Source organism: Oratosquilla oratoria, chromosome 16, assembly GCF_046742065.1.
Source record: "Oratosquilla oratoria isolate Oo_2021 chromosome 16, ASM4674206v1, whole genome shotgun sequence".
NCBI lineage: Eukaryota > Metazoa > Arthropoda > Malacostraca > Stomatopoda > Squillidae > Oratosquilla > Oratosquilla oratoria.
In genome coordinates, this window is record NC_134792.1 from 46,490,630 (window position 1) to 46,515,158 (window position 24,529).

The 24,529-nt window shown below is 39.2% G+C and overlaps 1 protein-coding gene across 9 annotated transcripts in view; it reads left to right on the forward strand.

Annotated features, from left to right (window-relative positions):
- Positions 1–24,529, forward strand: part of LOC143033961 (KICSTOR complex protein SZT2-like) — a 278,573-nt gene that overhangs the window by 4,888 nt on the left and 249,156 nt on the right. For all 9 annotated transcript variants that reach the window (XM_076199683.1, XM_076199687.1, XM_076199686.1 and 6 more), the window contains exons 2-9: positions 1,363–1,497; positions 10,983–11,256; positions 12,044–12,222; positions 17,647–17,857; positions 17,949–18,169; positions 18,872–18,984; positions 19,648–19,807; positions 22,183–22,288. In XM_076199683.1, coding sequence (XP_076055798.1) covers positions 1,363–1,497; positions 10,983–11,256; positions 12,044–12,222; positions 17,647–17,857; positions 17,949–18,169; positions 18,872–18,984; positions 19,648–19,807; positions 22,183–22,288 — 1,399 coding nt within the window. The remainder of the gene's footprint in view (positions 1–1,362; positions 1,498–10,982; positions 11,257–12,043; positions 12,223–17,646; positions 17,858–17,948; positions 18,170–18,871; positions 18,985–19,647; positions 19,808–22,182; positions 22,289–24,529) is intronic.

Below are 24,529 nucleotides of genomic sequence, written 5' to 3' on the forward strand. Positions count from 1 at the left end.
TCCTCCTTACCTCCTCATTTCTCACTCTATCCAGCCTAGTAACCCCTGTCATACTTCTGAGGCACCTCATCTCAAACACATTCAAACTCCTTCTCTCTTCCTCTCTTATGTTCCATGTTTCTGACCCATACAGTGCTGTTGGCACAATCACTCCTTCATACAATCTCCTCTTAGCATCCATTCCCAAATGTCTATTTCTCATTACACTTTTTAATCCCCCAAGGCATTTATTCACTTCTGTCAATCTACATTCTACCTCCACCTCCACTCCTCCCTTTCCTGCCACATTTGCATACAAGTAGCTAAAGCTATCCACTTCCTCCAGTCTCTCTCCCTTAATACCCACTTCCAGCCTGCTGCCACTTTTTCCCATTGTACATTTCGTTACCTTAATTTTACCCACATTTATCTTCAATTTCCTTCTTTCACACACCTTCCCAAACTCTGTCACTAACTTCCTCAATCCCTCCTCTGATCCTGCTACAGTGATAATAATAATGATAATTATGATAATGAAACTGCTGCTGCTGCCACCGCTACTATACATATGTGTGTGTGTATGTACCTAATTGTAATATGCAGGAAAGGAGGAATGCACATTGAGTCCCATCTCCTATTCTCTGATTTTTTATCATACCTACCCTCAAATTCATGTTCAGTACCAACTTAATCCATTTCCTTGGTTTCCAAATACCATATTTAGATTTGAACTCGAGTATTGTTTGAGCTTGGGCTTCCTAAGCTATTCCAAGTACTTGCGCATCTATATGGAAAATGTATTTCTTCATGTCCTTTAGACAAGTGGTCTTACTTCTATGACCTCTTAAAGCCCTCTCATCTTTAATCAGGAGACCTCTGTCAGTGCAATATATCCTCTTTAGTGACCTGAATACCATAATCATATCACCTTTTTCTCTTCAATCTTTCAGAGTTGGCAGACCCAGTGCTTTTATTCTTTCCTTGTATGCGTGTGTTTTGTCTATATCTATACCTAAAGGCCTCTTCTCCTTTATAAGGGAGGTAGCCAGCCAAGGCATGGACCCACCTTTCATGCATCCCACACACTGTCAACATCCATTTGTTGTCTCTATTATCTTAGTTTCTTGTGGATGAAGGGCCATCCCTGACCCCCAGCCCTCTGTCTGGGTTAGAAGTAATACAGCAAGACACAGCATATGTGTATATGTATATAGATTGATGTTATCTCATGAAATTTGATATTGCATATCATGTGTGTGCTTCAAACAGGTATAATTTCTTTGAACATGTTGTCTATGTAATGAAATATGAATATATTATAAAGAACCTATTAATACATATTTACCATGAATATTTTATAATTATGTTGTAATATCTTGTCAGGATGGAGAGGTTTTGGAAGCAGAACATCTGTATATATTAATGAAGAAGGATTACCGAATTTCAAGGAATATTCGAGCTGAATGGTACCTAAAGAGAATCAACACCATCATTACAGTGCCACGAAAAGACAAACTTGTAAGTATAAATATGAATACAATTTTCCTTGAATCTAGTATGGGTTATGAGGGGATTGTGTAGATTTTTACTTAGACATCCCAGTGCGAAAATTTGTCAGAGAGGAAATGTATTGTGCCAGTGTTTTGTGGATTTGGAGAAGGCATATGTTAAGAGTAGATATATGGTAGTAAAAAACTTGGGAAAACCATGAGAATGTATAGAGCAGGGGAAGATTTGACAAGTGGGGAAAAACTTTTATAAAGGATTTGAAGTTTGTGTAATAGTAGAAAGTAACAAAAATGAGGTGTTTGAGACAAATTTTGGTTTGAGGCAGGGGTATATAAAGTCTGTATGAGTGTTGCATAGAGTTTCACCAAATGGAAACCTGCACTCCCACAGTAGTCAACAACAGTCCTCAGGTCCACTCATAGATGTCACCAGGAAGAAACATTGAACTCTTGTCAGTGTTGCATAAGAGGGAATGTTCTTGTGTTACTGGCTGATATTAGTAATAGCAGGAGGAGTAGGAAGAGGATGGGAGTAGTTTCCAGTTGTCGGTTTCCATATAGAAAAAGTGGTGGTAGTTTAGACAAAACCAATAGAAGCCTTGGGTCTAGTCTGGAGACCAAATGCCACCAGCCTGACCTCTAGACAGAGGTGAAGATATTAACCCATTTATGTTATACCAGTTTGCAATAAGATGGGTGTTGCACATCATCTGACTCATTCAGTGGACTGTTGTGTATGGCTCATAATTCTAGTGAGCATAGCAAGCCTACATCTGATTCTGGTCTAGTTTTGAAAATAAAAAGTAGTGCTTTGTCATGCTATGTTTGAAAAAGCAGTAAAAAAATTTAATTTATATGTAAAGAAATGGTTTGTTATCTGATAGGCCTGTCAACCAAATGTTTGAGTTTCAGATGCCAGTGATAAGTAAAAAGTACTTTAAAGAGTTAATTAAGTTTGAAGATGAGTAATGTAAAAGGGCCCACTTAATTCCAAAATATAGTGAGATTATGGAGGAGGAGGGGGGCTTATCTGAATGATGCTGTCTAAAACTTTTTGTGTGAAATCTATCAAAGGAGTATATGTGGAGTGTAGTAGTCTAAAACTGTGCTGTGATTTATCAAGGGGGATATGTGGTGTCATGAGTTGTAGCATGAGGCATTCTATGACTTTGGAGGGGATGCAGAGAAATGTGATTAGGTGGTGTGATGCTGGAACTGTTGGGTCTTTGTTGTGTTTGAGGATTATGATGATTTTCCCATGCTTTCAAATGTTGAGTATGGTGTTGCACGAATAGCTGTAGTTTGCAATGTTGATGAGTACACATATGCCATGTGGTCAAAGGTGTTTTAGGTGGATGTTACTTATGTTGTCAGGACCACAGGTGAATGAGTGGTTGAGGTTATGGATTATATGCTTCGTCTGGCTGTCTATGAAGTGAGTGTAGTCTAGGTCTATGGGGAAGTCTTTCTATGTCAGATGAGGGTTGTCAGGGTAAGGGATGTGATGGCTTGTTTATCCAAATGATTTATGAATGTGTTTGCTTGTCTGTTTGAGGGTAAGTTGACTATTGTTGTGGTTATTGCTGTGTGAGAGTGTGTTATGTTACTGTTGGATAGTATATTGCTGTTTAATGTCTACATTTTTTGGTGTTTGTTTCATGTGAGTGTATTAGATTCAGAGGGATTATTTTGTTGAGTGTAGTTGGGAAGGCTTATGGCTTTTGATTAAAAGGATTAGGAAAGGAACAGAGGGAGTAATTAGTGAGGCATAAAGTGGGTTGTGGATCAGATTTTTGTGGCAAGACAGATATGTGAGAAAGGTTTAGCAAATGGTAAGGATATATTTTAAGCCTTTGTGGATTTGGGAAAGGCTTATGACGATGGATAGGAAGGCACTGTGGGAGGTTTTGTGGATATATGGTATTTTATTGAATTGTATTATATTGTAGGAAAATAGAGTAACCCACATTCAGAAATATGGGTCCCAGAGATAAGAAATGTGTGAAAGAACAAATCATATCAGGACTGATAACACATTATGGTAATCACTCAACACAACAATAAGCTGTGGTAACATACAAATACGGAAGATGCAGAACTTAGAATGCCAAGATCAGAAGTTAGAATAGGATTATAAAGTACAACAAAGATCAGATAAACTAATCAGAAATAAACTGTCATAGATCATGTTATAATAAAGTCATTGGTGACAAAGTACAAGGTACAAAGTCAGTTAGGAAGTAGAAAGAATAAAAGAACATATAGAAATGGGTAATTCAGTGAATCTTCTTCATCATAGGAGAGACAGGAGAGAGGGACAGAAAGAAAGGGTCAGAGATAGATTATGGGTGTATATGTGAATTAACTTATGTGCAACTAAATTGTACTTCTATGAGAATGTGTCTTGAGTGTGGTTTACAATTGTGTTACATTGTTTTTACTCCAAAGTGCTGAAAAGCTTATGTTGGAAATATACAGAAAAAAATATTAACCACTCTACCCTTCCAACATAAAATGGTGGCGCAGTGTTAGAATTCTACAAAATTACTGTGACTTCCAACACTACAACCATTGAAGTGAGTAACTGTCATTGTTATTTCTATGTACACATATGGTAAGAGAGAACTGTGTTATCCATCCAACCCTTTGAACATGTTTTGTATGTTACAATTCTGCTCCACATTCTCACTTCAGATGTACTTGCTCATCTTGATTCCCACCAGGCTACGAAGTTCACACATCAATGAAGAAAATTGCTTGACATCTCTTTGTATGTGCTTCTCAGACAACAGTTCTAAAACATCAGAAATGTATAAACCTAGAAAACTAGAAAGTTTTGTTGCAAATATTAGAAAGACTCATCTGTCTGATAACTAAGAGAAGAAGTAATCCTTCATTCAGAAGGAGCAAGGAACAAAATGTAGAATAACTACTCCAAAACAAGTTGGAGTCTATCTAGTGATGGAATTATTTTCTGTCCAGTGTGAATGTATCAAAGAATTTAATGCTTCAGAGGTCACTATACTGGGTCTAGCCTGAGCATGCACAAAACTTTCAGTGCCCATAGAGGAAAAGAGTATGTCAGCTAACCTGTAGCACTAGAGAAAATGATCACATCAGGTTTGCATCAAACGCTTTAAGAAAATTTGCCTTGAAGGTGGTGTAATCATAGTTTAAATTTTTAGGGTTGATGCATGAAGCTGACATCATCTCAGAGGCTAGTGAGTTGGGAACAAGTTGAGATCAAAGAAAATCTTTTCCAACCCTGTAATGACATTACTGTTGATGATACGATCCACACATTGTTGAATAAATGCAGATGCTGAATAATTAGAATCCTCCTCAAATAATTTTGTAAATGAGGGGTCCTGGTGTAATAGGGTAATAGTGGGATAAGCCATAGCTGAGGCTGCCAGTGTGTTATTATGGAAAAAGGAAGCAACTTTTTCACTAGACATATTGAGATGACCACTTCTGAATAACATGCATATAAAATATAAAATTCTCACAGACCAGTGATTAAACACATAAATGCTGGTGTTGTCTGCTTGGAGAGGGATATTTGCATCTTGAAGGAATACCTTTGGAAGACAGGATAGGAGACCACTGAGTGCAGTATGGCTCTCATCCACACAGGGATTAATTCCTTATCAACAGGTACACACATGATCCTGGCTCACACTTATTTACAAAAGCATGGAAATATGAGCATTTACATAAAAAGGACACTATTGTTTAAGTGAAATTAGTCTCTCATAGCATACAAAAACTAATAGAAAATTTAATTATTGAAGGGGTAACAATAATATACATACAGACAATATGGTGGTCTCACAACACGCCAGTTAATGGATCACACATAGACTCGGAACTCAATACTCATATTTACCTAGTTGTATTTACCTAGTTGTATTTTGCGGGAAGGGGAGCTATGCTCGTGATGTCCCGCCTTTGTATCTTGCAGTGTCTAGTTTGTTTTTAAACTCATGAATGGTTTTTGCGCATACTATTCCATTGTCCAGTTTGTTCCAAGTGTCCAAAACTCTATGAGGAAAACTGTTTTTCTTCAGTTCTCTTCTATAGCTATGTTTTTTTATTTTCTTTCCATGTCCTCTTGTGTTTCTTTTGTCCCAGTTAAGTAAGTTCTCACTATCGAGTACCTCTGTGCCTTTCATGATTCTGTAGATGGTCAATAGGTCACCTCTCTCTCTTCTTTGCTCCAGTGTCGGTAACTCCAGTTTAGCCAATCTCTCTTCGTATGATAGGTTTGCAAGTGCAGGTGCCATTTTTGTAGCTGCTCTTTGGATTCTTTCTATTTTCTTTATATTCTTTTTGGTACTGGGGGACCACAATGTCGCTGCATACTCTAATCTAGGCCTTATCAATGTAACCAATATTTTTTTCATCATGTCTTCGTCCAAGTATGTAAACGCCACTTTTATTGATCTTAGCAAGTTGTAAGTCTCCCCGACAATTTTGTTAATCTGTATATCATAGGACAAGTCGTTCGTGATAATTACTCCCAAATCTTTTTCGGATCCTACTTTCTTTACTTCTTTGGTTCCAATTGTATATTTTCCTGATATTCTGTTTTTGCTTTTTCCAAACTCCATTATGCTACACTTCTTAGTATTAAAGTCCACTTCCCATTTCTGACTCCAGTTCCATACCCTATTTAGGTCTGCTTGCAGTGCTTCACAGTCCTCATCAGTTTCTATTTTCCTTAGCAGTTTGGCGTCATCGGCAAAGAAGCTCATGTAGCAGTTCACGTCCTCATCCATGTCATTCATATAGATAGCAAACATTATTGGTGCCAGCACAGATCCTTGCGGTACTCCACTGATCACCTCTTTCCAGTCTGAATATTTTTCTCTGAGCACTACTCTCATCTTTCTACCAGTCAGAAAGTCCTCTATCCATTTTAGTAGGTTTCCCTGTATTCCTCCTATGTGTTCCAGTTTTTTTAGTAGTTTTCTGTGTGGTACTTTGTCAAAGGCTTTTTGCAAGTCTAGGAATGCACAATCAGCCCATCCATTTCTTTCTTGCACTATGTCTATTAGTCTTGAGTAAAAGCATATTAAGTTTGTGGAGCATGATCTTCCTTGTCTGAATCCGAATTGTCTTGGGTTTAATATGTCATTGTCTTCCAGATGTTTTACCCATCTATTCTTGATTATTTTCTCACAAATTTTGGCTATGGTGCTTGTTAGTGATACTGGCCTATAGTTGGTGGGTTCTTCTTTGTTTCCTCCTTTGTGTATTGGTACAATGTTAGCGTTTTTCCAGTCCTCGGGTATCTTTCCTTCTTTGAGTGAGCTGTTTATTAAGATGTGTATTTTGTCTGTTAGTTCTTCTTTGCACTCCTTTAGAATCCAATTTGCAATACCGTCCGGGCCATGTGATTTTCTGACATCCAGCCTTGATAAATGTTCTGATATTTCCTTTAGTGATGCTGTAAACTCATTCATGAGGGGAGATTTCTTGTTTTTGTCTATGTCACAATTTGGTATTTTCTCTCTGGTGAAAACAGATTTAAAGTGATTGTTCATGACTTCGGCCATCTCTAAATCTTCTGTGTATTCTATGTTTCCTTGGCATAGTTTCACCAATTCCTGTTTGTTTTTAAGTTTACCATTCACATACCGATAGAATAGTTTGGGTTGCTCTTTGCATTTGTCTATAATATCCTTCTCATGGTTCCTTTTCTCCTCTCTTCTCACATTAACATACTCATTTCTATAGTTAACATAAATTTGCCATTTGCTTTGTTTTTTGTCTTTTCTCCACTTTTTCCAAGCTTTGTCCCTTTGTGCTCCCCATGTGCTCCCCATGTGCTCAGTGCTGTGGTAGGTAGGAAACTGCAACAATACCTTGAGAATTCTTGTAGCACCTGATGATAACAGTCTTAGCTGACGTAAAGATAGCTAGCAGCAAGAAGACAAACAAAAAAATCAGAGGTGAAAATGGCTTGAATTGATATCCATCAAAATGATATAAAGTAGTCCACAATTTCACTTTTTGCACTTGTATAAGAGTCACTAAATGTTATCTCATGCAAAGTTTGTAAAATCTGGGTGTAAAAATGAGTAAGGGAGAAAAGGAAAAAAAACATGCTAAAACACCTGTGAAAACCAATAGTTCATTAGTGCACTAGTTTTGGTACTAATCACTGAATTGCTTCACAAAATGATTTGGAAAAAAGCTTATAACAGGGTAGACATAAAGGCGCTGTGGGAGGTATTACAGAAATATGGGATAGGAGGAAAGCTGTTAAGAGCAGTAAAGAGTTTTGATAATAGTAGTAGAGCCTGTGTTAGAATTAGAAATGGAGAGATTGAGTGGTTTGAGGTAAAGGTGGGACTTTGCCAGGGATGTGTTGTGTCATCTTGGCTGTTGAATTTGTAAATGGATGGGGTGGTGTGAGAGGTAAATGCAAGGGGAATGGGTCAAAGATTGGAGATGGTTAAAGAAAATAGAGAAAAGTGGGAGATGAGCCAATTGTTGTTTGCTGACGACACTGCACTTGTAGCAGGATCAGAGGAAGATTCGAGGAAATTAGTGACAGAGTTTGGAAAGGTGTGCGAAAGAAGGAAGTTGAAGATAAATGCGGGTAAAAGTAAGGTGATGAGATGTACAAGGGGGAGAAAGTGGCAGCAGACTGAAAGTGGATAGTTTTAGATAAAGTCAAACCTTGGCTTTTGAACACAATTTGTTAAAAAAATCTGTTCAAAAACCAAATCATATTTTCCCATTACAAATAATGTAAAAGAGATTAATTTATTCCCAAGCACCAGATGAATGCTTATTTACCCAATTACACTCTATATATCATATAATAAATAAAACAAAAGTGTAAATCAAACGAAAAACATAAAAATAACAGAAGTAAATTTAATGACAAAGCAACGCTGAACAGTTATTATGTGATGTGTGTACTGAACATTAAATACCTGTTGGGGAAGAAAACCTTTCTTTATAAAGTCACCAAACTCAACACAAATTTTTTGACCATTTCCTTGTTTGAACTTGCTGTCTCACCATCCCTAACTACACTGTGAATTTCACTTCTGTTCTTAAATTTTTCAAACCATCCTCGAATTACTTTAAATACGAAATCATCAGCACTTGTACCAGGGCTTTTTTTTTTTTTTTTTTTTTACTAGATCATAGTAAATTGCTAATGCTTTCTCACATATAAATGTTTCAGAGATATTATCGCCTGCTAACTGTTTCTCATATATATAAACAAGCAACAACTTTTCCACTTCCTCAAGTATTTGAGGTCTTTGTTTACTAATGATGGTCACTCCTTTTGCAACATCAGCCGAATTTACCACTTCTTTATTCTTGAGAATAGTGCAAATAGTAGACTTTGCCATACCATACTGCACAGCAATATCAGATACACAAATGCCATTTTCGTGTTTTGCGATAATTTCTTTCTTCACTTCGGTTGTTTTTCTCAGAACTTTTCTTTTTCCTTGACCAGTATCACTTTTTGCTTTCTTTGGAGCCATGACTGAGGGCTAGTGTAGGAAAAATAAATGCTGAATGCAATAAAATTGATAACAAAAGCACAGCACAACTATTTAGCTCAGTGGTCAAAAGAGAACTGCTTACGTTTTGTCAGCAGACACGTGTCAGCATCGTTCAAGAACCAAAATTTTGTTTGAAAACAGATGTATTTCCAGCTCAAATTTTTCATTTGAAAACCAATTTGTTCAAGCTCAGAGATGTTTGAGAACTGAGGTTTAACTGTACTTGGGTGCAAATGTGGTGGGAAAGGGAGGAGTGGAGATGGAAGTAGAATGTAGATTGAGAGAAGTGAGTAAATGCCTTGGTGGATTAAAAAGTGTAATGAGAAACAGACATTTAGGAATGAATACTAAGAGGAGATTATATGAAAGAGTGATTGTACCAACAGCACTGTATGGAACATAATAGAGTAAGAGATGAGGAGTTGGAATGTATTTGAGATGAGGTGCAGGGAAAAAAATACTTTTTTTTTTCCAGAGCCATTTTTAATTTTTTTTTTAATTTCACCAGATCCATTTTTGATACTTCCAGAGCCATGTATATATAATTATCAAATGTTCATATTTATACTTAAATTTATTTACTTTCAATTACTAACGAAACATTTGATTCTATATTGTTTTCTCATAAATACGCAAACAAGGTTATAAATGGGATTTCCCAGTTTCCCTCTTAGGCCTTGAGCGAGTTTGCATATGTACAGTGTACGTATGCATGCGGTGATGTGGTATTGGGTATGGTGCATTGTACATGTAGTCAGCGCGATGATTGGGCAGCTAGCTGCATGCAACCAATGAACTTCCCTGCATACAGGTACCATGCAATTCGCAACTAGCTACATTATGTAGCACGATAGTCGTGTAGAGTCTAGTCAACCTGTACTAGTATACACGCGCATGCAGCTGATACGAAGCTAGGCTTGGTAAGCCATTGAACTCTAGCAGGTATACCGCGTACACATATGTACGTACATCAATAAATTAAAGTTGATTGATGCGTTGCGTTTATGATATCGATTGATAATGCAATGATTGATCATGGATAAGTTGTGCTTGCTCTGATCCTTTCATCAATGGTGATAGGATTCAGGGATTGCCAATTGATGGATAATGCATAAAAAACGTTTAATCTTGCCGCGGGAGCGAATTTTTTGTGGGGGATCGCTCCCGCTATTGGATTTGTGAGAGCGACATTGGAACTTTTTCAAGCGAAATCGCTCGTCGCTACCATGTATTTTTTTCGCTGATGAGGTGCCTGAGAAGTATGATAGGGGTTAAGAGGCTGGATAGAGTGAGAAATGAGGAAGAGTGCTGGGATGGAAAGGGAGTTGGGAGATAGGGTTGATGAAAGAGTATTGGGATGGTTTGGACACATGGAAAGAATGAGTGAAGAAAGATTACTAAAAGAGGTGTGGAAGGCAGAGGGAGTGACCAAGGATGAGATGGATGGATGGGGTAAAAGGGGCATTGGGAAAGAAGGGAATGTCTGTTGAGGAAGAATGGGAGAAGACAGAAGATAGGGGTGAATGGAGAATGGTTGTGTATGGATAATGCTGTTATGCATGAATGGGAGTGCGTGGGGGATGGGGGTGAGGGAGTATGTGCGAAAAATAATTTGACACAGCCTGAAGAGATTTCTCCCCATTTTCTCTTTTTCTGCATGAGGGGATGGGAGTGGGGGATCACTGATTTAATGAAGTGGCCTTGCTGTGGATGTGCTGTGTCTTGTGACACTGCCTCTGACCCAGGGCAATGGGTAAGATGCAGGGATGACCTGTCATCCAGGAGGTGCCAAGTTAAGAGGGAGGGAGGGGGGTGAATGGGAATGGAGTATGTGAGTATGGAATGGGTGGGAGTGGATTCTATGCCTTTGTTTTTTGGCTACCTCCCTTGTAAGGTGGAAAAGCCTTTGGTATATATATATGTATGTATTATTGTTTTATTTTTTATTTATTTTCAGAGTGAATACACTGAAGAATTAGAAGTGGTATCAGTTATTCCTCATGATGTACCTCAAGACTGGGACTCCGACATTTCCCACCTTTACAAATACCGCATCACAGAAAGAACAACCTTACACTTCCTGGCTAGAAAGTATCGCCTTGTCTTTTGCCTGGACCTTTCCCCATCTGTATCAGTTGTTGATTCACAGAAGGGAGAGGTTGTTCTTGATGAAGTTTTTACAACACTCAAGACCACCTTGAAAGGAATAGTTAGACCTTTCTATGTGCCAGGTGAGTTCTATCTACTGTAATGTATTGAAGGGCAAAGGGGTTGGAAGTGTGTTATATCGGTTTCTATGCTTGTTTAAAAAAAAAATCCTTAAATTAGTTTCAGCAAGATGGGACCAATTATAGGTATTTGCAGGTGGTGATCCTGTATAATTGCCTTCCTGCCTCTCAGGGCTGCATCTTCATATGGAGTTGAGGGGCTTGATAAGATTTTAAGATGGTCAGCAAGGAGAATGGTTCTCTCTGGCATCAGTTTTACAATACCACTACTTGCAGTCATCCATCATTGGTCCCTCTGCATGATAAATTCATCTGGTGAATGAAATGTCTCTTATCAGAATTCAAAGAGCAAAGCTTTGGATGGAATAAAGTAGTATCCTCACTATATACAGTCTTATGCATCATACAAAATTATAGCAGTTATGAAGGTGACAGTTATAAGAATTGAAATCCTAAGGAATTGACACTATTTTGAAAGTTATTGTCTTAAAAGACAAAGTTGTGACACAAGGGGGACAAAGCCTTGTGGTATATAGAATAGAATAACATAAGTTTGGTAAATTTCAGGATAGATAGGTTTAAAATAAAGGATTTTGTAATTCTACCAAATTTATTAAATTTTGGCCAAGGATGGGATAATATTTACTGCAACATTTTTTTCACTGATACGCACATATAAAAATTAATATTTTTCACTATTGGAAACAAGATCTCAGTGTGAAGAAATTGCTTCGTAATCATGTATGGTACTAAGAATTCATATAAGAATACTTTCTTTTCCTGTTTTCAGGTAGCCAACTATTGTTTCAGCCTAAAGTTTACATAACAATAGTTGCACATACACCGTTCTTCAAGTCCCAGTGTCAACAAGTGTTAATTCAGGGTTGGCTGCTCATTCCTCATGATCTGGAATCATTCCTCCACAGTATTTATGTTAAACTTACAACTTTGGAGGAGCAGGTGGCAAAGGTAATTCATGAATAACTTTCAAAATACACAGTGATGATAAGGTTTGGGGACATGGAAAGATTGAATGAGGAAAGACTAGTAGGAAGTGTATTGAGAGCAGAAATGAATGGAACAAGCTTGAGAGGAAGACAGAAGAAGATGTATGGGGTGAAGAGGGCTTTGGATGTATGTGGAATGTCAGTTTAGCAGAGAAGAGAGTGCAAAAGACAGGAATAGATGGAGGAAGATTGTGGGTAGATGATGGGATGATATGGTCTGAAGGGATTTTCTTTTTATCTGTTACATAGATTATTTTGAGTGGATTAGGAGAGGGGTGGGATTGCTCTATTGTAAGCCAGTGGAGGATGAATCAGCTCTGGCTGTAAGGCCCTGCTGTTGAAGAGTTGTTCCTTGTTGCATTGCTTTTGACCCAAGCAATATAGTGGAGAGCAGAGCAACCCTTCATCCCAGAAGTGCTAGGATAGAAGGTTTTAGTTGTGTATGAAATGGGTGTGTTGTTGTTGTTGTTGTTGTCGTTCCCTAGACTGTCTGTCCGAACAGTCCCGTCTCCCCAAGGAAGGCCACAGCCGAAACTGGGTTTTCCCACAAATCCTTTATAGAGTGTATGTTGTGTTGTTTGCGTGCATGATTGTGTATAATGCAGTCTTCCATTATGTGTTGTATGGTATGGGGTGAAGTGTTACATCCTGGGCAGCTGTTCACAACACGGTCGTCCAGCCTCTTCTGGTAGCTTAGAAGTGCTGGGAGGTGACCGCATCGCAGTCTGGCCAAGTGGACTCTGTCCTTTCGTGGGAGAGAGGATTCAGAAGGGTGGATATCAGGGGGTCTGGCATGCAGCAGTGTGTTGTCTTTCAGTGTGTTAATGGAGCGGTGAGTGATATGATTATGAATATGTTTCCGGAGGCTGGTATTATCTGTGCATAATAAAGGTCTTTGGGTGTAGTTTTAATGTTTCTTGGTGTGTGTGGGTGTTCTGCTATGTAGTGTAGCGGGTGTGATGTGTTTGTGGTGGCTGCAGCAAGTGTTTGTGTGCCTCTCATGTTGAGGTGGTCCTTGACTTTGAGGACTTTTGTTTCATGGTGTAAATGGTCTGTAGGTGTTGTATTTGTGCAGCCTGTAATTGTTTTTAGGGCTTTGTTTTGTATGATTTGAAGGGTGTTGTGGTGTGTCTCACTGAGATTAGGAGCCCATGCAGGACTCGCATAATTCATCACTGAGCGTATGCATTGTTTGTATATTGTTATATTAGTTTCTTTGTTTTGTCCAAATGTTGTTCCAGTGATTGACTTAAGTGCGTTAAGTCTAGGTGTGCATTTGTTTTTTATGTTTGTGAGGTGTTGTTTGAAAGACATGGATGTATTGTATGTTACACCAAGAATTTTCGGTGTGTTTGTGTGTGGTATTAGAGTGTTGTTGATGTAGAGATGAGGTATGTATTTGTGTTCTTTTGTCCAGTTGGTGAGAAGTGTTGCTGTAGATTTGGTTGGAGCTATTTTGAGTCTGTTTGTGATGAACCATGTGTTGAGTGTGTCAAGGTAAGGCTGGATTATTTCTGCAGCTTTGTCTGTGTTACGATGTGTGCATGTGATTGTTATGTCATCTGCGTAGGAAGAGATTTGTATTTCTGAGGTGTCTGGTGTGGGTAAGTCATGCATGTATAGATTAAATAATGTGGGGGATAGAACTGAGCCCTGTGGTACTCCGTTCTTAATGTTTCTGATGTGCGATGATTGGCCATTATATGACACATGAGCATTCCTGCCTGCCAGATAATTGGCCAGCCATCTTTTGGTGTTATTGTGCATGTCTGTGTTATATATTTGATTTGTTAGGTTGTGGCGGGGGATAGCATCAAAAGCTTTACTAATGTCCAATGTTATAAGAAGTGTTCTGTGGTGGGGCCTATCTGAATTGATGCCATCTAAAATTCTTTGTGTGAGGTTTGTCAGAAGAGTGTTTGTGGAGTGTAGTGGCCTAAAACCGTGTTGTGAGTCAGCAAGGGGAATACAGGTAGTCCTCACTTTACGCGCTAGATGCGTTCCAAAAGGCAGCGCGTAATGTGAATTTCGCGTAATGTGAGGAATTAAACTCACTACTTTGCTGTTACAAGTGTTTCCAATACCATAATCCTTCCTGCAGCTGAGCCACGAGCTAAGCATATAACCTCTGACCTGCCTTGTTGTTGTTGATTTACCACCACATATGGGATCACGGGTTAATTGGCCTTTACGCCTTGATAAGTAGCGTCCCTCTGCTGATCTGCACGCTGTTGTTGTTGTTGTAGCGGCAGCTTATTGCGATTCAAGGATGAATAAATTTCTTTCAAGTTTTTTTCTACATTCATTTTTATTTTACTTTTATGAAAATAAAATTACCCTTGGACAATGAAAAAAATCATGGGTCAGGAAACCATCCCGCAAGCTGAGATGTTGCTCTCACACGTTTCCATACTGACAACAACACAACACTCACCGCTCGCTGTGTACTATTGTAGATTCCTAACTAGGCTTCACCCCCTGACGTGTCACTGCGCGCTATATCGGACTCGGTGTGTGTGTGTGATGTTTGTGGTGAGGCAGGGGCGGCAGGGTCATCGGGAGCGTCCATCTCCGATTCGGTGCCTGTCTCCGATTCGCTGGTTAGCTGACTTGGTGTGCGTTGTCGGAAGAAGTTTGTGAGCTTGGTGGCGAGAGGGATGCGGAGGCTGGAATCAGCTAGCGTCACCTAGCGGCTGCCTTACGGAACTAAATCGCAGCCCGCGTATTTTAACTTTCCGGATTTCGCGTTACTCTGAGGAATTTGTGTAATGTGAGGAATACCCCCTAGTTTTGGACACCGCTTTAATGTGAAATCGCGTAATGTGAACCCGCGTAAAACGAGGATTACCTGTATATGGTGTGACAAGTTTAAGTATTAGGCGTTCAATGACTTTAGAGGGGGTGCAGAGAAGTGTGATTGGGCGGTGCGATGTTGGGATTGTTGGGTCTTTGTTCGGTTTTGGAATGGTGATTATTTTACCATGCTTCCAGATGTCGGGTATAGTGTTGTGTGAATAGCTGTAGTTTGCAATGTTTGTGAGTGCGTGTATACCTTGTGGTCCAATGTGTTTTAGGTGGATGTTGCTTATGTTATCAGGGCCACAGGCAGATGAGTGCTTGAGATTATGCATTATGAGTTTTGTCTGACTGTCTATGAAGGGTGTATAGTCTGAGTCTGTGGGGAAGTCTTTCTTACGTCGAATGGTGCGTCGGTCGTCAGGGTGAGATGTAAGATGGCTCGTCTGTGCAAAATGACGTATGAGTGCGTTTGCTTGTTGTCTGTTTGAGGGTAGATTATCTGTTGTTGTGATTATTGCTGCGTGAGAGCGTGTAGTGTTAGTGTTGGATAGTGTGATGCTGTTGAGTGTTTTGTACAATTTGCTGGTGTTTGTTTTGTGATCAAGTGTATTGATAAAGTTTTGCCAATTTTGTGTTTTTTGTTCATGTATTTTATTGGCAATCACAGTGTTTAGTGTTTGTATTTGGTCTGCTATGTTTTGAGGGATAGGTGTGGGGGTATCGTGTTTAAGTGTGTCACGTTGTCTGATGAGGCCTTGGATTTCTGGTGTGAAGTTGGGGTTGTGTGATTTTCTGTTGCCTCTAGGGATGTATCTCTTGTCTGCGTTTTGTATGATTGTATTAAAAGCGTGCACCAAGGGCTCCGACCACTCTCCATGATGTTGTTGGGGTTAGGCAGGGGGAGCAAAAGGTGATATCAGGAGAGGAGGGAGTGTAGAGGGCTTGGTATGGGATATGTGTATGATTATGCGTGTTGTTCATGATAGTCAATGAGTCGAATTGAGTCTGTATATCAAGCCCTCTGTCTGTGTCAGGGTTGTCGACAAAACAGGCAGACGACTTGGCGTTGAAGTCACCACCCATGATCAGGTTGGGGATTGAGGTTAGTTGGCTAAGTTGAGGTCTGAAGGTGTTTGGAACTGTGGGGGATGATTGGGGGGGAATGTACATGTTAACTATTGTCAGTGTTGAATTGTTGCCTGTGCGGATTCGAATGGATTGGGTTTCTGTTGTGTTATCTGTGGTAGGGAGGAGAATTTTGGTTGTGGCACTTGTGTCCACAAAACAGATGGAGTGGTGGATCAGGGTGATGAGTCCACCGCCATTGCCGTCAGTCCGGTCTTGTCTGATGGTGGTGTAATTATGAAATGATGGTGTTTTGTGTGAGTGTCTTAGTTTTGTTTCTTGTAAAATCGCAATGTGTATGTTGTGTTGTTTAAGAAAGTGTTCAAGTTCATGTTTTTTAGTGTTAATACCGTCAATGTTGTGTTGTAATATGTTGATGTTGTGTGTTTTGTATGTGTTGTATGATGCCGTTTGGGGTTGAGGTTGGGGTGGTAGTGGGAAAGGTGTAGGATCTGGGTCAGAGGGGGGGAAAGGAGAGATTGGGGACAAAGGAAGGGGAGTACTAATCGGGAGTAAGGGCAAAGGGAAATTGGGATTGGGTAAGGGTGTTGGCTGTGGTTGGGGAGGTGGGAGTGGGGTTACTGGAGGGCAGGTAGAACATGTCCAAGTGTTTGTGTATTGGTTTGTGTCAGCAAGTGTTGTACAAGTGAGGTGGGCCCAGTTTTTGCACATATTGCACTGAACTGAGCCCTTTGTCTGTCTGCTCGAAGTAATGGGTTTGGAGCATGTTGGGCATGTGTATTTTGTGGTGGGCCCAGGATTGCTCTCTACATCTCTGGCTAAGAGTAGAAGAAGAGGGGTGATCGCCGGAAAATCACCCCTCAGTGCAGAAAAAACGTAACATTGTATGTTGGAAAAAGGATTGTGGTACTCCCCCAGGTAGGCGTAGCTCCTCCTTGGGGATCGGTGCCATCTGCGTAGAGCTGATGGCCAGGGGTGGTTGCTGCTGATTGGTTATCCTCCTGTAAGGGGAAAGTATGTTTGTTAGAGTGTTGCTACTTGCAATGGAGATCAAGCTGACAGTGGTTTGAACCCTGCCATCAGCAAGTTGGAGCAATACTAAGATTCACAAAATTCCACACTACAAAGTTCTCTATATGGGTACCTTCCTAGCCTCCTGATACGGAGGAGCTCGTGACATTAAACCAAATCATCAACATATATGTATATGTATGTATGTATGTATATATATATATATATATATATATATATATATATATATATATATATATATATATATATATATATATATATATATATATTTTTTTTTAACCAGTTGTATTTACCTAGTTGTATTTACGGGACTGGAGCTATGCTCGTGTTGACCCGTTTTTGTATCTCTCTTCATCTAGTTTGCTTTTGAAATATACTCGTATATATGTGTGTGTATATATGATTTATTTTTGCTCACATCTTATGCTTTGAATTGTAACATGCAATAAAAGACATCTGGAAATCACAGGCAACAGCTCAGACATACAGGGAGCTGGAGCTATTACGCGAGAGATCAGAGTTGGTACAGCAAAAGGTTACGGGTGATTTATTTGATGAGACCATTGATATGACGCCAGCCACAGTAACCAACCCCATGGTCAGCCCTGACATTGGCTTTGTCAACATGCTGAGATATGGCATTGTATCTCTACAGTTGCTCCCAGAAAACAGTATTGCAGGTAAGATATTTGACATTTGTTTCTCATATGTGTATGTGTATATCTGTAATTTGAAAAAGATATTTTAAATGACTGGATTTTTTTTTCCTAGGTATTGTTGTGATTACTGATGGAGTTATCAGCCTACCGGATGCCACCATGTTTGATTCATTGTTGGTGCAGTTAAGGAATCAGACCATTGCATGTAGCTTCCTTCAGCTTGGTTCAGTATACCATCCACAGGCAGGCCTTGGTTTTGTGCCTTTTACTGATCTCATGCATTTCATGGCAACAGCAACCTGTGGAGCATATCTTACTTCATTACCGACCATTGTGAGTTTATGTAGGTTGGGTGTTGGTGTAGTGGGTATGTGGTTTGACTCTGTCATCCTCCATATTAGAGAAGGGGCTTTGATATGTATATTCACTCCTTTTGATGTAATGGACCCCCAATTAATGGATTTTGTAAACTGTACAAAATCTAGTGACTAACAGTTCTGAGTCACCCCCAAATTACAATCAAGGCACAGCAAGAACCCACTTTCACTTGGTAAGTCTGATATTACAGTAAAATATTGAATTAATTACATTTATCAGACTGATGCTTCCTTCTTTTGTCTGTTAAATTCAGGGATTTTATATTGGCAAAAGTGAAAGAGGATAAGATGACAATTCTGTTGTAATTTGATGGATAAATACAAATCACCATGGAAGTATACATAAATATATCAATGGCTTTTTCCCCCTTACATGGGAGATAGCCAAAAAATAAAGGCATAAAATCCACTCCCACCCATCCCATCCCCACATACTCCACTTCCATTCACCCCCCCTCTCTCCCTCTTATCTTGGCTCCTCCTGGATGACAGGTCATCCCTGCATCTTGCCCACTGCCCTGGGTCAGAAGCAATGTAGTAAGACACAGCATATCCACAGCAAGGCTGTGGATGGAAGTATACATTGAATAAATGTAAAATACAATAAAAATTAAGAAATACAGATTATTTTTAAATTTGAAATATATTTTTTGGACAGGAGGAGAATTATGTGTATGATATGAATGACTATCACAAAGCATTGTTAGCGTGGAGCTTCCAGAAATTCCTTGGGACATTGAGTTCAGACGAGATATTATACGGAATGAGCACGTAAGTAAAGAACCATGCTAATTGGATTTAGAAGAAATAACTATGAGCTGCTGATAAATACAGATGTGTAAATGAGTACTTTTTCTTCTTTTACCTCTCCCACTTATTTTACTTATTCCACTTTTTTATTTCTTCCACTTCTTTTACTTCCACTTCTTTCACTTCCACTTCTCTTCTTTTTCAACTCCTACAGTTTCTTTTCCTCTTCCTCCTCGTCCCTCTTTTCCATATATATATATATATATATATATATATATATATATATATATATATATATATTTATATATATCAACTTCCACTTGCTGATTAAGCTCTCATACATCTTTCTTTTCCTGTTGACGTTTCCCATTTTCATATGGGGTCGCCATTCCTTGCTAGTCGTTTCCACTTGTTTCGGTCCATCGCCTGCTTCTCCTCCAGATGTTTCTCCTTAAGGTCCTCTCTCAGTCTGTCCTTCCAACACATACATCTACTTTCTCCATTATTACCTTCTTCCCCATCAAGTATTATTTCATAATATTTTTCTGCTTTGTTTCTCTCAACCCCAACTCCCAATTTCCTTGCACTACATTCTGGTGTTAGCAGCACTGTTTGTTCCAATTTCTTATAGTAGGCATAAAGTAAAGAATGAATTACTACAATTTGTGTATGTTTTATTTCCAGGTTTTTAGATTATCTGCCCATTGCCTCACAGACTTCTGAGTTGATGCGAAAAAAGGAGAGAGAAAATCCTCTACAGACTTCTCTCACTTCCATTTTGTCTTGTCGACTTCGGGAAGGCTACACCATCAAGCAAGTTAAGATTCAGGAAGATCAGATTCAGGTACAGAATATGCATTTATGGAATGAGTGTGGGATGAGTGTATGCTACTTAGCCACCCCACACTAACCCATATAAAAGAGGAAAGACTTTTGATATGTATGTATTTACCTAGTTGTATTATACGGGAAGGGAGCTATGCTCGTGGTGACCCGTCTTTGTATCTCTCAGCATCAAGTTTTTTCTTAAAATCTTGAATAGTGTTTGCACACACTGTTTCTTTGTCTAATTTGTTCCAAGTATCTATCACTCTGTGTGTGTGTGTCTGTGTACATAATACCAAAAGTCTTTTTCCCCATATTAGAAGGGTGGCTGAATTTAAGAATGTACCATCCTTTATCTATCTCACACTCATAAGAAATATATAGATAAAAAGATACATACATATACCAAGGGCATTTTCCCACCATACCAGGGAGACAGTGAAAACCAAAAGGCAGAATTCCACTCCCACCCATTTCATCCCCACCCATTCCACTCCTGTTCACCACCCCTCCCTCCTTCCTCATGGCTCCTCATTTAACACCTCCCATATCAACATCTTCATGCTGTCATCAAGGGGACAATTTTTTTTATCTATTTATTTCATTTTACATATATATCAAGGGCTTTTCCCCCCGCACAAGGGAGGTAGCAAAAGTCAAAGGCATAAGTTTCATGTTTCTGCCCCATACAGTGCTGTTGGCACAATCACCCCTTCATATAATCTCTTCTTAGCATCCATTCCCAAATGTTTATTTCTCATTACACTTTTTAATCCACCAAAGCACTTACTTGCTTCTCTCAATCTACATTCTACCTCCACCCCCACTCCTCCCTATCCTGCCACATTTGCCTGCAAGTAATTAAAGCTATCCACTTCCTCCAGTTTCTCTCCCTTAATACTTACCTCCAATTTGCTGCCATCCTCTCCCCTTGTACATCTCATCACCTTTTACCCATATTTATCTTCAACTTCCTTCTTTTGCACACCTTCCCAAACTCTGTCACTAACTTCTTTAACCCCTTCCATACGGTTACGCCTACGTAGGCGTCATGAGGAGCAAGTGGGTACGCAGGATGCCGATGTCGGCATCTTGATTATATTTATTGTAGTTGTACCTGCGTGACTCCCATACTCTGTCAACTGACCTCATCATATTTTCTATGGTTATCAAAATTCACGGGTGAAAGAGAGAACGATCGATACAGCGGTGACTTTATTTTTTATAATGCGAGTATTATGACGCAACATCGTACGTCTGGCAGCTAATGCTGCCCGCGAGATTTTGGCCTGGAGTGAAGTGGTTAATCCCTCCTCTGATCCTGCTACAAGCACAGTGTTGTCAGCAAGTAACAACTGGCTTATCTCTCATTTATCTCCATTTTCTTTAACCATCTCCAATCCCTGACCCATTACCTTTCCATTTACCTCTCACACCACCCCATCCATGTATAAATTGAACAGCCAAAGTGACATAACACATCCCTGGCAAAGTCCCACCTTTACCTCAAACCACTCACTCTCTCCATTTCTAATTCTAACACAAGCTCTACTACTCTCATAAAAACTCTTGATTGCTCATAACAGTTTTCCAACTATCCCATATATCTGCAATACCTCTGACAGTACCTACCTGTCTACATTGTCATAAGCCTTTTGCAAATCTGTAAAGGCCCAATAGATATCCTTACCTTTTCCTAAAGCTTTCTTGCATATTTGCCTTACCAGAAATATCTGGTCCACACAACCCCTACCTGTCCTAAACCCACAACATTTCTCACCAATTAATCCCTCTGTTCCTCTCGTAATCCTCTTAATCAAGACCCTCCCATAAACCTTCCCAACTACACTCAAGAAACTGATCCCTCTGAAACCACTACACTCACATTTGTCCCATTTTCCCTTTTTCTGCATGAGGGGATGGAGTGGGGGGTCGCCAATTTAATGAAGCAGCCTTGCTGTAAATGTGCTGTGTCTTGCAACACTGCTTCTTACCCAGAGTAGTGGAGTAGTGGACGAGATGCAGGGATGACCTCTCATCTAACAGGAGCCAAGATAAGGAGGGAGGGGGTGAATGGGAGTGGAGTATGTGGGGATGGAATGGGTGGGAGTGGATTTATGCCCTTGATTTTTGGCTACCTCCTTTGTAAGGGGGAAAAAGCCTATGTTATATGTATGTATATAAATAAATAAAAATAAATTAGAAAAATTCCCTTACATGTTAGCATGAAGATATTGATATGGGAGGGGTGTTAATTAGGTTTTAATTGAGTATGGGTGTGTGCTTTGAATTGGCCACCCCTCTTATATTAGGGAAAGAGCCTTTGGTAAATAGGTATGTTATATGTAAAAGTTAAAACAAGTATTGGTATATCTTTTTCTTCTTACTTTTCAGCTCATTTTAGTGCTCCCCTGGAAGTACTCCATCTTCATTGAATACCATATCAAAGCAGCTTGGCCTCCATTGAACAATCTTGTACATACGCAGTTATGGATTGAAGGTAATGTGAATTTATAGTTGGCTATCCCCTTAGTTAGGGGAAATAGGCCTTTTGGTACCTATATACATGTATACATACATATACCAATTGGTATCTATACACATGTATACAAATGAAGTAAATGTTATAGTACATATGTACATACATATACCAAGGGCTTTTTCCCCTCTTAAGGGAGGTAGCCAAAGTCAAAGGGATAAAACCACTCCTTCCCATTTCATCCCCACTTACTCCATTCCCATTCACCATCCCTCCCTCCCTCTTTTCTTGGCTCCTCCTGGATGATGGGTCATTCCTGCTTGCATCTCGCCCACTTCCCTGGGTCTGAAGCAATGCAGCAAGAAGCAGCACATCCACAAGGCCGCTTCATTTCAGTGGTGACCCCCCTTCCATCCCCTCGTGCAGAAAAAGAGAAGATGGGGAGAAATCCCTTCATGCTGTGTCAAAATATCATTCACATGTACTCCTTCACACCAAAGGTTTGATAGAAATGTCTTCTCGGGGTTCAGTAGAGACAATAGCAATATGTATAGAGGGATAGACATGGATAGAGAACCCAGGTTTAAAAATATTATAAGAAGTAAATTAATTGTTAGATGAAATAATTGAACTGAAAAGTGAAATGCAAAAGTACATATAAAGAAGTAGCCATATTAACCCCTTCGTTACCGACCCGTCAACCTTACGTAAACAAATGTTTCAAACCATCCCACGAATGGCTGGAGCCTTATGTTTGTAAACACAAACACTTGCCACCACGTTGGTAGAAATAACCCAGAAACAGAGGCCTTGAGAGCCCTCAATACACACAGCTTATAACTGTGACACATGCGTGTCACGGGGAGCACGCTTGGTTCCTGGCGGGTGCACTCAGCCGTGACATGCAGGTGTCACAAAACACACATCCGGTACTCAAGGGGTTAAGAAGGGCCAATGAAGAAAATGATAGAGAAATAGAGGAAATGAAAATGGAACTGAATAGGATAAAGGTAGAAAATATAAGATTGAAAAATGAAGATATGAATAGGAATGGGGCATTAAAGAAAGAGATGAGGATCAAATACTGGTAGTGACGGAGAAAGTTTAAGAAAAGATTAAAGAAAATTACTTCCAACAAATAAAGAAACAGTTGAAGGTGGAACAGGAAAGTCAAAAATGATCTTTTAAGGAAATAGTGGAACAACAAGTTAAGGAGAATGGAAAGGAAATAGTAATCCAAGGGATTAAAGAGAAAGGAAATTTGGTTAGGGACACAGTGGACAAAAAAAGATGCATTGTGATCTACGGTATTAAAGAAAAGCATGATGTTCCTAGGTATCAGAGAGAAAGATAGGAAAAAGAGATTGCTAAAGAGATTCTGAAGGAGATTCAAGAGGAGGATTAAACTTTGGATAAAGAAAATGAGGAAACATATAGGATAGGTAGATACTCAAAAGAAAAACAATATAGGCCACTAAAAGTAAAACTTAGGTCACAAATGATAGCAGAGGAAGTACTATCCAGAACAGCAAAACTAGCAAACAGTGAAAATCACAAAAATGTATGGATAAAGAAATAAATGAGTGATGAAGAAAAAGAAAAGGAACTTAGAAATGAAGCTAATGAAAAAAAAAAAAAAACTGAGACAGAAAATGGGATTTTAGTTTAAACACACATACATATATATAAATATATATATATATATATATATATATATATATATATATATATATATATATACATATATATAAATATATATATACTAGCCAAATTACCCATGCGTTGCTGCGGGCAAATGATGATAATTTTATTTTTGATAGAATTTGTGGAGAAAAGTTACACATATCAATATAACTCAATGGAAAAGGTAACACAAATAAAATATTAAGAAAGTAAGAAAAAAATCAATTTGAGGAGGGAGACGCCCTTTGGAAATAAAATATACTTTGCCGTAAGAGGAGAATTGAACCAACCTTTAACCACTTCCATACGGTGACGCCTACGTAGGTGGCATGAGGAGCAAGTGGGTACGCGATGATGCCGACGTCGGCATCTTAATTATATTTGTTGTAGTCATACCTACATAACCTCCATTCTCTCTAAACTGGCTTTATCATATTTTCTATGGTTATCAAAATTCACTGGTGAAAGAGAACGAACGATTGAGCACTGACTATTTTTTATAATGCGATTATTATGACGCAACATCGCACGTCGGACAGCTAATGCTGCCAGACATACGATGTGCCCGAGAGTGAAGAG